Source organism: Phaethon aethereus (genome assembly GCF_964289735.1).
Source record: "Phaethon aethereus genome assembly, chromosome: 12".
Classification (NCBI taxonomy): domain Eukaryota; kingdom Metazoa; phylum Chordata; class Aves; order Phaethontiformes; family Phaethontidae; genus Phaethon; species Phaethon aethereus.
In genome coordinates, this window is record NC_138588.1 from 20,589,504 (window position 1) to 20,603,789 (window position 14,286).

The 14,286-nt window shown below is 40.1% G+C and overlaps 1 protein-coding gene across 2 annotated transcripts; it reads left to right on the plus strand.

Annotated features, from left to right (window-relative positions):
* Window positions 1–927: 927 nt before the first annotated feature.
* Window positions 928–12,951, plus strand: RCN2 (reticulocalbin 2; the record flags this gene model as incomplete). Of its 2 annotated transcripts, none has more annotated exons than XM_082005238.1 (7): window positions 928–1,035; window positions 1,203–1,308; window positions 3,917–4,113; window positions 6,464–6,577; window positions 7,779–7,875; window positions 9,633–9,775; window positions 12,733–12,951. In XM_082005238.1, 7 exons carry the CDS (start codon window positions 928–930, stop codon window positions 12,883–12,885), a joined length of 918 nt encoding a protein of 305 aa, XP_081861364.1. In that variant the 3' UTR covers window positions 12,886–12,951. The 2 variants fall into 2 exon arrangements, with proteins under 2 accessions (XP_081861364.1, XP_081861365.1); XM_082005239.1 differs by having other exon boundaries at window positions 6,476–6,577.
* Window positions 12,952–14,286: the final 1,335 nt, after the last annotated feature.

Below are 14,286 nucleotides of genomic sequence, written 5' to 3' on the forward strand. Positions count from 1 at the left end.
ATGAACTGTCGTAGCTCTTCACAGTTAATAGAATTTGAGGTTAACTGGGGAGCAGTACGTCGCTGTCGCCACGGAAGAGACAGGACAGCGCAGCAGACAGCTTCCATTAATTGAGGGCTCTGCTTAAACCTGGCAGCAATTGCGTTTCTGGAAATCCAGGTAGGTTAATCTCGCTTCTTTCTGTTTAAAAGAGGAGTTCCAGAAATACGCTAATATTGAAAGGAGAAATAACAAATCTAACGGTGGCCTTACATAAATCTCAATTAATCCAGTAAGCATGATTAATTTGACCTCAGTGGGCTCGGGGTCAGCGCAATCCCAATTTCATGTGACAGCTCTTAGGAACGGTGTTCCTGGGGAGGCCCCTGCTCATTTACTCAACGTATTTTTAGTTTGTCTGAGTGGGAAATGAGCCTTAATTTATTTTACAGCTTTCTCTTCTATTGTGTTGAACCGTTCCGAAAATGTGTATTGATCTGCCTTGTTAACTCATTTATAAGGCACTGCTTCCCTTTTAACTTCGTGTTAGAAGCGTTATTTGTGAGTTGGGTCCTCAAGCAAGAGAAACGTTTCTTCCTTTTTGGTATAAAACCTTCACACTGCTCATTTCCCAATCATCTTCCCTCACGCCAGGGTGTGTTGATGCTTGTCTGGAGTTCTGGTAACCCTTCAGTCTGCCAGGCTCCAGTGATGCGTCAAAGTTGGAAAACTCTCCGTACGTCTCGACAGTACTTGGTATCGTCCACTGACACAGCACAAAATCACGACAAGAGGATAAACTTCCTCGGTCTTAACTAGCCGTACGCTCCGCCACAGGCGACCCCCGGGCCTGGCGGCCCCGCGAGGCCGACCCCCGCCGCCGCTCGGCCCGCCCTCCGCTGCCCCTGTCCCCGCCCCTCGCCGCCCGTCCCCTCCTCGACGGCCGAGATGCGGCGGCCGCTGGTGCTGGCGCTGGGCCTGGCCCTGGCGGCGCTGGGCGCGGCGCACGGCCAGCACCGCGCCGACTACGACCGGGAGGCGCTGCTCGGCGGGCAGGTGGGCGGTGGCTGCGGCCCACGGGCGCGGGGGGACGCGGGGGCGGGCGGGAGCGGGCCGGCTGCGCCGCTTGCCGCCGCAGAGGCCGCGGGGCGGGCGCCGCCGGGCCGGGCGAGCTCGGAGGCGTTCGCGGGCGGCGGGTTGACGCGCGGTTGCCTCCGCCGCAGGAGGAGGCGGAGGAGTACGCGCGGCTCGGCCCGGAGGAGCAGCAGCGGAGGCTGAGGGCCATCGTGAAGAAGATCGACTCGGACGCGGACGGCCTCCTCACCAAGGGTAACGGCGGGCCGCGCCCCGCCACGCGTGGGGGGTTATCCGGGCGGGGACCGGGCTTTGTCCGTGCCCCGGGTCGGGCCCAGTGCCCTCAGAGAAGGAAGAGATACCCTCTCCCAGTGACGCAGCCGATGACTCTTAGACTGCGGAGAATGTCCATGAAAAACGTAACTACCGCCCTGCACAGCACGTTAGAAATACCGCCAGGCTTCACGTAGAGGATACCTCAGTCCCTCAGGTTTCCGTTTGACCTGATGAAAGAAGCGAGTGCCATCAGGAGCAGGTTAGCGTGGGTAACAGAGCAATGCTCACCTGCAAGTAGCAGCTTTGCGCTTGCACCTGCTCCTCGCCTGGCTGAAGCCACTTTGAATCGAGTGGATTTCTGCGTTTGAAATCCTGTTTGAGCAAGCTTAAGAGGCAAAGAAAGTGCGCTGCAGCCCTAATACTACATATATGCGCTTCAATACCTGGTGACACTCAGTGACACTGAGGGATCATAACATTCATTTCATCACAATATAGCATCAAACTCAGGCCTTTCCTTGCAGTACATTATCATGATGCTTCTTATTTTAATTTTTAAACTCACTGTGAAAATGTATTTTTGTTCTTTTGCGGTGATTTTGACAAAAAATCAGAAGTCTTTCTCACGTGCACACACACAGAGCAAGTAGAACCTTTGTTCAAATGCCAGAACAGTGATACTACGTTAACATTTTAAACACGCAGGACTTTCATGTTACACGCTGAAATTAATCAATTGCACTTAATTCAGCGTTCCTGCCTCTGCCTGTGTAGAGGTGAGAGAGAATACAACTTTGGCGGGCTGGCTAATCCCTGTAATACACAAGGTGAAGGCTAAAAGGGAAGAGGTCCCTTTTAAAGTGTTGAACTTTCCATCCTCACAGTGTGTATTGTGTCTGGTTCTCAGTCTAATGGAAGCTTGCCTTCCCCTCACTTCCCAAAGGAAAACTCAGTGGAATGTTTTTACGCTAAGAAACTCATGGTATCGAAGCTTTTTCAGCTCAGTTATTTCTCAGTGTATTGCAAAAGATTCCTTGAGAACTTTTCCCTTATTAGCGGCGCCTCTGTTTGGAGGCTGATAGGGAGAGATGATGTGATACATTAGTACCATTTTTCTAATGTCAGAGCATTAAGTATTTCTGATGAATGGCACTGGACACCATGTGCTCAGATGCTTGTACCTTCTGCCTTAAATGCTGGGAAGTAAGCCATGCTATAAATTACATGTTATTAATCTTTAAGAAATCACACTGGAGTTTCCTGTAAGGTAATGCTGGTTTTGTGCACCTGGTTACAAAACGTGGTGTGCATGCTTCTGCACATTCAGTCAATTCTGAACAGAATCTGTTGTAAAGTTGGTTCCTTTGGTAATAAAAATTCAGTATTCAAAATAGATTTAAAAAAAAATCTCTTGCTGCTTTTCAAAGATATTTAAATAAACCTAGTAAAGTTGTATTGACAGTTCAGCTAAGAAAGATAGAACAAGGTATTTTAAAAAATGCTGTAAGATTTTTCTACACCAGAATAGTAATTTCTGTAGGTTTTTTTTTATTCGTCATTGTGACTCTTCAGAGCAGGATTTCAGTTGAGTTGATTTAGCTACATAATTTTGCAATGCAGAGGAAGCTGTCTACCCCTTCCAGACCCCTGGAAGTAACTAGATGATATGGAGAGAATATGTTCTCCCCATCTTCTTTAAATGAAGTAACTTTAATGTATCTGTGTGAATTCATCTGTATATTAAGCTTTATTTCTTTTAGCCACGTTTCTATAAAAAGTAGCTTAAAAGCATTTCCAAAATGCATAAGGCTTGATGTCATCCCAAGTAAAGGGAATTTTGTTTTGGGTAATTAAGACAATGGCAGTGAATTGAGTTTTATTTCAGTCTGTGGATTTTTCAGAAGTGGTTTATTGGGTACAAAGTTACGTTTAGAGCTGTCTGTCTAAACCATATTCGGCATCATTTTCATAAAGATCTGAAGAAAAAAAAAGGTGAAAGGATGCTACAGTGTTGGTTGGCTTCAGATTTGAAAAGCCATGGCCGTGTAATTTCAAGCTGACATAAATGTCAGCAGCTACCCAAAGCGGCTGGCTTCCTCTGAGCTAAATTTCTACACTTTAAAATACTTTCTCAGCTGAAAACTAAGGATCTTGCTTCTTACGGGATAAGTTTTTAGTGATCCAGTTTGCTCTGCAACCATATGAACGCTACCTGTAATGATTTCTTCCTACCACTTCCCAGTGTATTGGAGAGGGATGCATCATGCTTTCTGGCAGCACCAATATAGGCCAGATTGAAGTAAGCGCGTAACTCTAGCCTGTGGGCATCAATGGGGAAATGGTCCTACGAAAGAAGAACTGAAGGCTGTAGCTGTGATCTATTCTCTCATTCCGTTAACTTGAAAAAAGCCATAGCATAGAGGAAACAGATTGTTTTGTTTTAACTAACCTCTCGCCTGTCTGCTTACATCTGAATTGCAGGCTAAATTCCAGACTGAATAGACCCGTGGTATCTTTACAGTTCTTCTAGTGCAGATGCATCTGATTTTTTTTTTTTACTTTATTATTTTTTTAATGATTTTCACAGACGAGCTGAGTTCCTGGATACAGCAGTCTTTTAAACATTATGTTACGCAAGAAGCTAAACAACACTTTAACGACTATGACAAAGATGGTGATGGATTAGTGTCTTGGAAGGAGTATAATATGCAAATGTATGATCGTGTAATTGATTTTGATGAGAATGCTGTCCTGGAGGATCAAGAAGAAGAATCGTTTCGACAGGTAAAATGTTTCAGCATCAGTTTCTGTAAGCTGTTGGCAAAGGGCAGCAATGTTTGTTTATTGTGACGGAACAAGATGGGTAGAGAAACCTTAGCAGCTGGCACATGTTTTAACACTTTCATCTATCTGAGATAGGGGAGTAATTAAAGGAAAGTAATGGAGTATTAAAGCTGCAACCAACAAAACAAAGAGAACGAAATCATACCTCCTGAGTATATTTTGCTAGCTGAGTGGAGTGTAAGTCTATTGACAGCCTTATCGCAGAGCACAATCTCCAGCCATCATCTCAAAACAAGATGGCAATCTGTGAGGTTAGGTCTGCAGCCTTACCAGTGTGCTGCCTTCAGCAGGGGCCAGTACCACTGGTGTTGGAGGTGAAGGAAGCCCTTGTGCTCTTTAACACCCTTTATTGCATTTTCTAGCCACTTGTGCAGTTATTTCTCAAGTACCCACTGTGGGGCAGCGGTATGGCCTGCTTTAACATTTTCTGTCCGTTAGAGACCCGCAGAGAAAGCAATAGCAACTGGGACGTTTTTAGCAATCAAAACGCAAATCTGATAGCTAAAACTGCATGTATAAACAACAGAAGGTATGGATCAATCTCATATATGAAAGCAGATACTTAAGAGTGAAAAGGAAAGAGGCAGGGAGGAAAAGTTCACCAAGAATCACCACATAGCAAAACTTGTTTCCTTTCAAGTTACACATTTATAAGTACATGTAAATAGTTCCCCAGAAGAGAATAAGTGAGTTTTTAGACTATTCTGGCCTGTGGTTTTGTGGTTTTTTTTCTTCCTGTGAGGATTGCTTTGGCTGCTTTTAGTAAAGTAGTAGTAGATAATACAGGATGTTGGCAGAAGTGAAGCTAAAATAGACAATGGGTAGGGGGTTTGACACACTGAAGAAACAAACTATAAACCTTTGGAGGTCACATAACTGAATAATTACATAGCTTTTAAATAAAACAAGACTTTACATGGAACTACCAGTCAAAATATTGATCCCACGTTTGAGATATTGCCATCATAGATACATATGCTGAGCTGGAACTCCTACTTACTTAGGCTATACTTTGGCTGCTTGCTAGGTTTTCCTGCTTGCCGACTTCTTCAACGTATATTGTAAAGAGCAAAATTAGCAGCATTGTACAAGCGTCATACGTCAGCCATCTTCAGCATTTTCCTTACATTTGGAAATTAAGTCATCCTGCTCTAATCAAAATGGAAGACTATGGTATTGGATTTAGAATAGACATCAAGTAAATGTATGAATTTACCAGAAGGTGGCAGCCTTGTTCATCACTTCTCTCAAAACCGCTGAAAAATACTTTTTCTCTCAATAGTTGGAAGTTTATGTTGCAGTCTAGTACTTTCTGTAGTCAGTCCTTCTGAATTGCCTTCCTATTTAAACTCTCAGCTAAGGCCAGCTTTTCTTTAAGAGTACATTTAATTATTTTGCAGAATAGTTAAGATGTTATAATTATACTTTATTTGTTACATGTTATGCTCTGTATTAATCAGGTTAGCCAAATTTTGAGAGAAGTGTCAATAAATAGGATATAAGCTAGGAAGTACAATTCCAAATGGTTATTTTAAAAATATTTGTGGTCTCTGGTTTGCTGGCCACTCCCTTATCCAGATCAGTCACACTGATAGCACAACACACTTAATCATGGGATTCCAAAATTTTTATAGCTCACATCACAGGCAGTTTGAGTAGAGATCAGTTATCAGTGGTGGGTCTTTATTTTGTCTAAAGAGACTGTATGAAGTGAAACGAGGAAAAAAAAAATGGTTGTTGCACATTTTGAGTACAGAAACAGGAAGTGCAATACATTCAGAAATAAGAACTTGCCTGCTTGTTGTGGGTATTTATTTTTAAAAGTCATGCTAATATTTATACTTAAAATGGGTTAGAGAAGTGACTTTGCTTTGAAATATGTTGAGATGTAATGGACAACAGTTTTGTATTAAAGGAATCCTTGTAATTCTTCAGCACTTAAAATAGCTTCAGAAAAGACATTTTACGTATATGGTATGTAGAAGTCCAAGATCCTTGGTCTTTTCATTATCTCCCTTTTGTGTTTTTGAAGCCTTGGCTAAGAGTGTATTTTAAATGTCCCCTTTAATTGAAAAAAAATGAAGTTTTTATGCGGTTCTTAGAATAAACTACCTTGATTAAAAGTGCTGTTCTCATTGCTCTGGATGAGCTCTCTTTAGTGACAATTGTAACATCAGTATAATATGAGTAGGTAATGTGAAGCAATTAATATTTTAATGAGCTTACAGCCAGCTATTATCATGTTGTTTTTCCTTTTCATTAAGTGCTCTAACTAAATCTATGTTCTAAGCTTCATTTAAAGGAGAAAAAGCGTTTTGAAAAAGCTAATAGAGATGATGTTCCTGATCTAAATGTGGATGAATTTATTGCTTTTGAACATCCTGAAGAGGTGGAGTATATGACGGTAAGGTTTAGGAAGGTATCTTTATCAGCCTATGTCTATAGATGCAACATCTTTTTAATACATGTGCTTAGCCCCAGTACTACAGGAGGTGAGCTTTTGAGCAGTTATGTGTATTGCTTTTACAGACCAAATTAAAAATCAGATAACATGTTGGGGATCTAGTGCTGGAGGTCAGGAGCTGGAGCAGTAGTTCAGTGCTTTTCTTTGAAATCTGTTTTAGGAGCTAGTATTGCACAACTATCCCAGATTTTTGGGAGTGGGCTATCTCTAAACTCTGTTAGGTGGGAAATACATCAGTGAGATTTTAGCTTGAGGAAATTTCATGCCTAGTGCAGAGTTCAATTCTAGCTAGGGTGACTTATGGGAAAGAATTCTTTGCATAGGAAGAGGTCAAGTGCTGGTTACTCTCCCTGTGCTTAAAGACACTTTTCTGGCCAAAAAAGAGCATTGAAGCCCGCCTGAAGCTTTAATATTGACTGTGCTATGGTCAGAGTTCGGGGGATTATTATTTCAGCCATGAGTGCTTCGCTGTTGGTCATCCGTTTCATCACTGCTGTGACTGTTGGTGTCATTCCAGCTCAGCAGTGACAGTTGACCACAGTTAAAAGTAATTGGTGCTTTTCTGCAATAGAGCCTTCAGGTTTGGCTATCGGATGCTGCAGAGCCAACTGCCAGGAGGAGCACCATGCAAACAGAGCCTCTTGTTTGTGTTGACATTAACTGTTGATTATGGACAAACAAGAAAAGACAGAGCTACCAGAACAGGCACACTGGCTTCACTGGGAAACACAGGACCAAAAGACCACTCAGTTTTCCTATCAATTTCGTATCATAAAGTTGCAGAAATGCAAATTAGTGAATACATCACATGAAAAAAGAAAAGTGAAGAGAGATGACGTAGCGTTGTACCAATTCATGTTTCTCAGCTACTTCTGCAGTTTTGAATTATGTTGAAGGACTCCAACTCTATGTACACCTTTCAGATCTGGTTTTCATAAAAGCTGACATTCTAAACAGATCTGTTTTATTGCACAAGAACCGATTACTGCACTAGTCTGCATAAGAGAGAAAAGCAGATTTGAAATGAGCGAGCCTTTAAAGAATACCTTGTTGCTCTAAAATTATTTAGTGCTGTTTCTTTTGATTGCGAGTTGCTAATTTTTCACAAATTGATATTTTGCTTTTGGTGTGTATGCAAAAGGACTTCGTTATTCAGGAGGCTTTAGAAGAACATGATAAAGATGGTGATGGATTCGTTAGCCTGGAAGAATTCCTTGGTGATTACAGAAGAGACCCAAGTAAGGAAAAAGGGTGGGGCGTAAAAGGAGGAACTGAACAAAAGCTTTTGGAATGGGGTGAATTGTACGCACCTTTATTTTCAGCTTTTTGCACCTCCACCTGCAGGTTCTGAGTAACATTATCCTGTCTTTTAGAATAATTCAGTTTGCTGGTACTGGACACAGTAGGCCATTATTTCGGTCTGCCCTGTATGTATTTGGCAGTAGTTCGTGTATAGCCCATTCCACTGTTTCCTTGCAAGTTACTTTTTCTTTTCCTAAAGACTGAAGCAGTAGGTATGCAGCTGGAATAAGATGTGGTTTTTCTAACTGACTACATATGTGAAACCAGCCAGCATGAATGTAAGGTTAAACTCTCCTGGTCTTCATCAGCTTAAGACGGCAGCTCTCAGCCTTGCTTCAGAAGGGTTGAAGCTGTGTGTGTTTTAAGAGAGGTGGAGGGGAAGCATAAGGAGTCTGTTCACTGTACCAGATATCAAAAGCCTGTCTGCTTTCACTTTTTCTTTTTTCCCCTTCTTGCCCTTCCTTAAACTTGATCTGTTCCTTCTTTAGCAAGAAAAAGAACACTTACCTGGTGTCTGTCAATACTTTTCTTTAGCTATGTTGCTAATAGATAAATATTTTATGTGCTGTATTTGATTTGCTACCAGATAGGGCAGATAACTCCTCCAGTTCCAAAAAGACCAGTAGCTTCAGGCATGTGGAAAGTCTGCTCACTCCTAAGGAGTGATAATTCTTAAGTGTGGACTAGCATCCTAGCTGCAGAAAATGTTTAAGCCATGTGAGGATATGGAGAAATAGAGGAGTAGTCAGTTTTTCTTCACTCCAATCAACCACCTGGAATTTCACCTTTTATAACCACCTTTGTTTGCCAGAGACAGTAAAAACAATAGATCTCTGATGCAGCTACAGGGTTCTTTATCTTTTTCCTGCTCTGACTTGAAAAAAGCTTTTCCGAGCCAGTCTATCCGTAGTTGTTGGAGAGGAGTGAAATTGTTGCTAGGGCCCTTGCAGTAACGGAGAAGATAATGGCTTTGTCATTAAAACTTTTTAGCAAGCGTTCAGCATCAGCTATAATTGTAGAAAGTACTTCAACTTTTCTCCAAATGGCCGTCTCTTCTGCAGACGTTGTTCCTGCAGCACACTTAACAACGGCTAATAAACTACATGGTGGGTCTGATTTCATAATTGTCTCGTGGTTTTGGGCAACAGTGTGTGGTGAATTGTGGCATTAAGGGATAATCTACTTGCAAACTAGATGCTAGAAAGGAAGGAGGGAGACTTCACTCTTTTTTTTTCTTCTATACTAGCAATTATTTTTAAACTGTTACTCATATCTGCTTGTGATGCCAACTACTTTTGACTTTCATAACGTTTAGGAAGTCTGAGTATCTGTTCAGGCTTGTCTGCATTGTTTGTCAATTTGACTAATTGCTTCAAAATTTCTTGAAGAGTTAGAGACAAGTTTAAGATGGCTGGCTAGGTTGCAGGATGCAATACCAGTACACAGGGTAAGTATAAAACAAGTATGCAAGTGAACAAATAAAAGCAGTAAATGAAATTTGCTTTGGATACATTCTGGGTATTTTAGAAAACAAAACAAAAAAAAAAAAAATAGACAGTAAGCTGATTTGAAAGCCTGCAGTATTGACCTGAGTCTAATGAGCCCGCACTAAAAAATTTCCTTGGGAGAAAACGTGAAAACGTCAGCTTTAAGGTAAAGAGTGGCTTTAAACTTGACAAATGTGTCTTTCTAGCTGCAAGGGAAGATCCAGAGTGGATACTCGTTGAGAAGGATCGGTTTGTGAATGACTACGACAAGGATAATGATGGAAAACTTGACCCTCAGGAGCTGTTGTCTTGGATAGTACCTAATAATCAGGGTATTGCACAAGAGGAGGTACGTGTTTTGACTGTTGTTTAGATTTGAATTAATGCAGTAAAATTTTGAAGGTATCCCAACAAAATGATGGATACATTCAGATTTATCATGTCTTAGTAGTTGAAAAAGAGTGCTTAGCAGATCTTTGCATATATTTTTAGCCTTTTTTCAGTTTGACAAAGAATGCAGGTCCTTTAACTGCATTAGGCAAATTTGAAGTTCCCGTTAATTGTATGAATGTTTGTAAATTAACAAAGTGCTTTTCTTCATGTTTAAGTAGCTCATCTGGCTTGACTTAAGGCTACAGTATTTTAATGAGTTATTTTTTTAGTTACTGTAGGTTAATGTAATGAGATATACTACTAAAAGAAGCTGCTACCTGCTGGCAGCATAATTTTGAAAACAAAAATGGATTGTGATTCTTCTAACTGGATAAATCATCATCATTTCTAGAACTAAAAACATGTCTTTCATAAGTACAAGAAAATGGAAGTATTCTGTGATTCAAGATGCTGTAATGCAAACGATGATTATAATTAAAATGGTTTAATCAGGGGTAGACTGTCATAAGAGGTTGAAGTGGATTCTCATTTTAGCTGTCTTTATTTTTTGTAGTAGGCAGTAGAAGCACCGACTGTTCCAGAAAAACCTATTTTAGTCAGCAGACTTTACAGTCACGAACTGCAGTAGAGAGGATTTCTGCCTTTCTGCTAGTAACTTTTTACCTTAATTTGTCCAAGTCTCTTTCCTGTGCACTGGAGGATTTTGGTGTTCAGAATGGCAGGAACAACAGGTCTTCCCGTGCCTCCCTAATTCCTGGTAAAGACAGGAGACTCTCTGTCAAACAGCATAGACCAGCTGCTGTGTTGGACCATGTCATTACTGAGGTCCCACATCTTCCTTTTTCAGCTCTGTCGGTGACAGAAAAAGCAACGTGGGTAGCACGCAGCGCTGGGAGCTCAAGTGTCTAACCTTGTAGGAAGCTGTTAAATGGCTCCGGTAGTATTGTTGTAAATGTGGATCTGTAAGCCTTTGCACAGACTTTAACATCTGACTCTGGAGGGTGGGTGGTTCTTATTTCACAGAAACAATACTGTTCTAACGGACAGGAATTCTGTGTGGCGCTGAATCTGTTCACACTTGCATCGGTTTGCTTGGTTGGGTTTGGTTTTTTAGCAGTTCTTTGCTATTCATTCAAATTTTAGCTTACCGCAAGGCCATGCCGTAGTAACAGCTCAGTTCTGCAAGAAATAATTTTTTTATTTGTTTCTCTGACATGCTGTTTTTTTCCTTCAGTTAATATAAGGGCTTAGCAAAATCACCTGTCCTAAAGAGAAGGCAGCATTGACTTATGTCATAAACTGCTGTTTGAAAGCTGAATAGTGCAGTTTCATTTTGGCATTTCAAGGCAACTTGAGAAACCTGGTAGCCAAATGACAAAAAAATAGACGAATTACCATACATTCCATGTCCAGGAATTGATACGTGTTTACCAACGTGTTTGTCTCAATAATGCAGAGTGCTTTTAAAATCTGCTTGGCTGACGTTAGTCCTTGTTATTTTCTTCGGTGCTTTTTGGTGATGTAGTCAGCTTAAATGTAAGTAGTATTTAATTTTTTAAAAAAGTCACTAAGCAGTTACATTGAGCCAAACCAATCAGAAAAAGTAAGAACAGAAGGATTCTCTAAATCATTGTATTTGTAGATGTTTAGCAAATAAAAACAAAAAATGTGTAAAACTAGGACTCCTCTATTTTTCAGCAATAATAGGTGCAATAGAGCTGCTGTACTAGCTTGTTAGCTTTCAGCTCCAATACTTGTGAATAAGCTACAACTAAAATAGGCTGCAATTGGATTTTCTGTTTTACTGCTGAACTTCCCTCCTCTTATAATACATAAATAAGGAAAAATCTGAGAACTGTTTTAACTTGCAATTTCATTTGACTTTGTTGTCATGATTTAGTATTTAAAGCTTTTATCAGAAAAGCAAGCTTTTGCTTTCAGCAAATGAGGGAGAACAATTAATTGCTACCTAAAGTTGAAGTTCCTGTTCATAGATGGCTTATCTTGTCCACTGTTGAAGGTGGAAAACCCTTTTTCATGGTGGACATCAAATACTTTCCAGTTACATTTTAATCATGTGTTATAGCCAGGGAGCATTTTTTGCAAATTGTAAGTAGATACAGAATATTCAGCTGCAAATCTCTATCCCTACTTTGTTGGTTTTTTGTTTTTTTGTTTTTTTAATAATATGCACATACGATGGGAAGGTGAGTCTGCACAGGTTCAGGAAATAAAAAATGGCTTAGCACAGCAGACACCTCCAGAGGTGAAAGCAAGCGTGCCTACAGCTTAACCTGAGAGCTGTAAACAGTGCTTATCTTAGGAGACACAGGGTAAATATGTGACTCAGATAACCGGTGCAGACTTCTGAAAGAGGATGCTCAACTTGAAGACTGTATTGGCTGAAATCCTAGTTGAGGTCCCACATATCAAGGACTTGCTATTGCGGCTGTCAGTTCAGTGGCTGAATGTCCAGAGGGGCTCTCTGAAAGCACAGGGGCTCCAGCTGACATCCAAAGCTTGCATTTTCTGCAAGATCGTACACTAAAGACGGGTACTGCGCCCGCCTGTGGATTTCAAGGACTACAGGTACTTCCAAGACGATGATTAATCTCTGCTGTTTTGATACTGTCTTCCGCCCTCAAAGTAAAGCTATGGGCTTGACATTGATTTGTTGCTTTAGAATTGGTAGTGAGGGCAGAGATTTGATATTATGATTTTCCCACCAAATAAAAGAGGCAACGGGAAACAAATCGAGGAAAGAAAGGCTCTGTTCTGAGTGTAAAATCTTGGCTAGCTTGTTACAAGTAATGGTGATGTGGCAGGACTTTGACAAAGCCATTCCAAAAGCATTATTTATAAATGCTCGTATCTATTAACTGTGCACGTGGTGGTGTTGCGTTTATTTTAAAGGCTCTTCACCTCATTGAAGAAATGGATTTGAATGATGATAAAAAGCTTTCTGAAGCAGAAATTCTTAAGAACCAGGATTTGTTTCTTAACAGCGAAGCAACGGATTATGGTAGGCAGCTTCATGATGAACGTTTCTACCATGAAGAACTTTAGATTATTTATTTTGTAATGTGTTTTTCTTCCCCTTCTGTCATTTGGAGCTTTTGTTAAAAGCACCCATCAGCTATGTTGCAAGTTTTATGCTGTAATTACAGTACTCTAATGTTTGTGTAAATAATTTGCATTCAAAATTTAATTGCCTTCCTGCAGACTTCCTTGGGCCTCTTCTAGTCTTCAAAATTAATCTTAAATACTTACTTCCAAGATTATATAGCATTGGGAAATGAACTACTTCAGGGGTAGTACTGTATTGTGAAGAGTTGTTCTACTGTACTTGAAGAAAATGGAGAATCTAAAGGATTCTGAAAGAATGCAAAACATAGTAACTGAGAGACTATTTTTTTTCTAATCAGTTTAATTAGGGTGGGGAGTGGGGATGTTGGGGGGATGTTTAGAGTCAGTATTAACTGTGTTTTATTTAATATGTTTGAAGACATGCTTAGATTAATGCCTCAATTGTTTAAGAGGTTTCTACTTAATTTTAAATGTTTTCTATACTGTGTTTTATTGTATCATAAAACTTGCTATTTTTACATCTATAGACAAAAATTGTTTTTAATGTACAATTCGACAGCATTAGCAATACAATGGTATTTTACAGTGTTAAGATGCTCTTCATTTGTTGGATTAAAACTTTGAAAATTTTTTTGTCCATTTATTACTTACTGTGGGTCACTCCTAGCAACTCCTTGAAATGTGAACCATGTACGCCATGTACAGGGGCAACATTCATAACTTCTGTAAACCAAAGACACATCATGTCATCTAGATGCTATTCAAAAAAAGCAAAGTGTGCATTTAGCATTTTCTGGACAAGTTTGCAAAAGAAATTGTGTTTGGTCTTTTTCATTTGCGATATATTGAACTCTAAAGCATCGAGGCATTACATAATATTTGTGGTAATAACCTCTAAAAAGCTCCACAATTACCATTCATAAAAGTGAGTACTGTCCCATTATGTGATTATTTGGAATAGCCTGAAAGGTTAATGGCACGACAGATTCAATTTAGGAAAGCAAATATATTCACTTTTTATCTCCTAGAAAGTCACAGAAATTAGCTGAGTATTCTAAACAAAGACAGAGTGTGTACAGTGTATTAGGGTTTTTTTAATTCGTAGATAACTAACTCCTGCAATGCTCTTGCAGTGGCATTCTTGACTAATGTTTTTCTTCCCTCCAATATTTAGTAAAAGCAACTAGTTCCCTCCAGCTCTATTGAGTAAAAGCAACTAGTTCTTGTTTTTTCCCCAATATACCATCTCCTAATTATTCTCAGAACAAACAGGAAATTCCTTTCAATATAAGGGTTGAAGTATCACCGTTAGAAGCCTAGCAATTTTGATTCGGAACAAAACTATACACTGTATACTTTTACTGTATTTTTTTAGATATC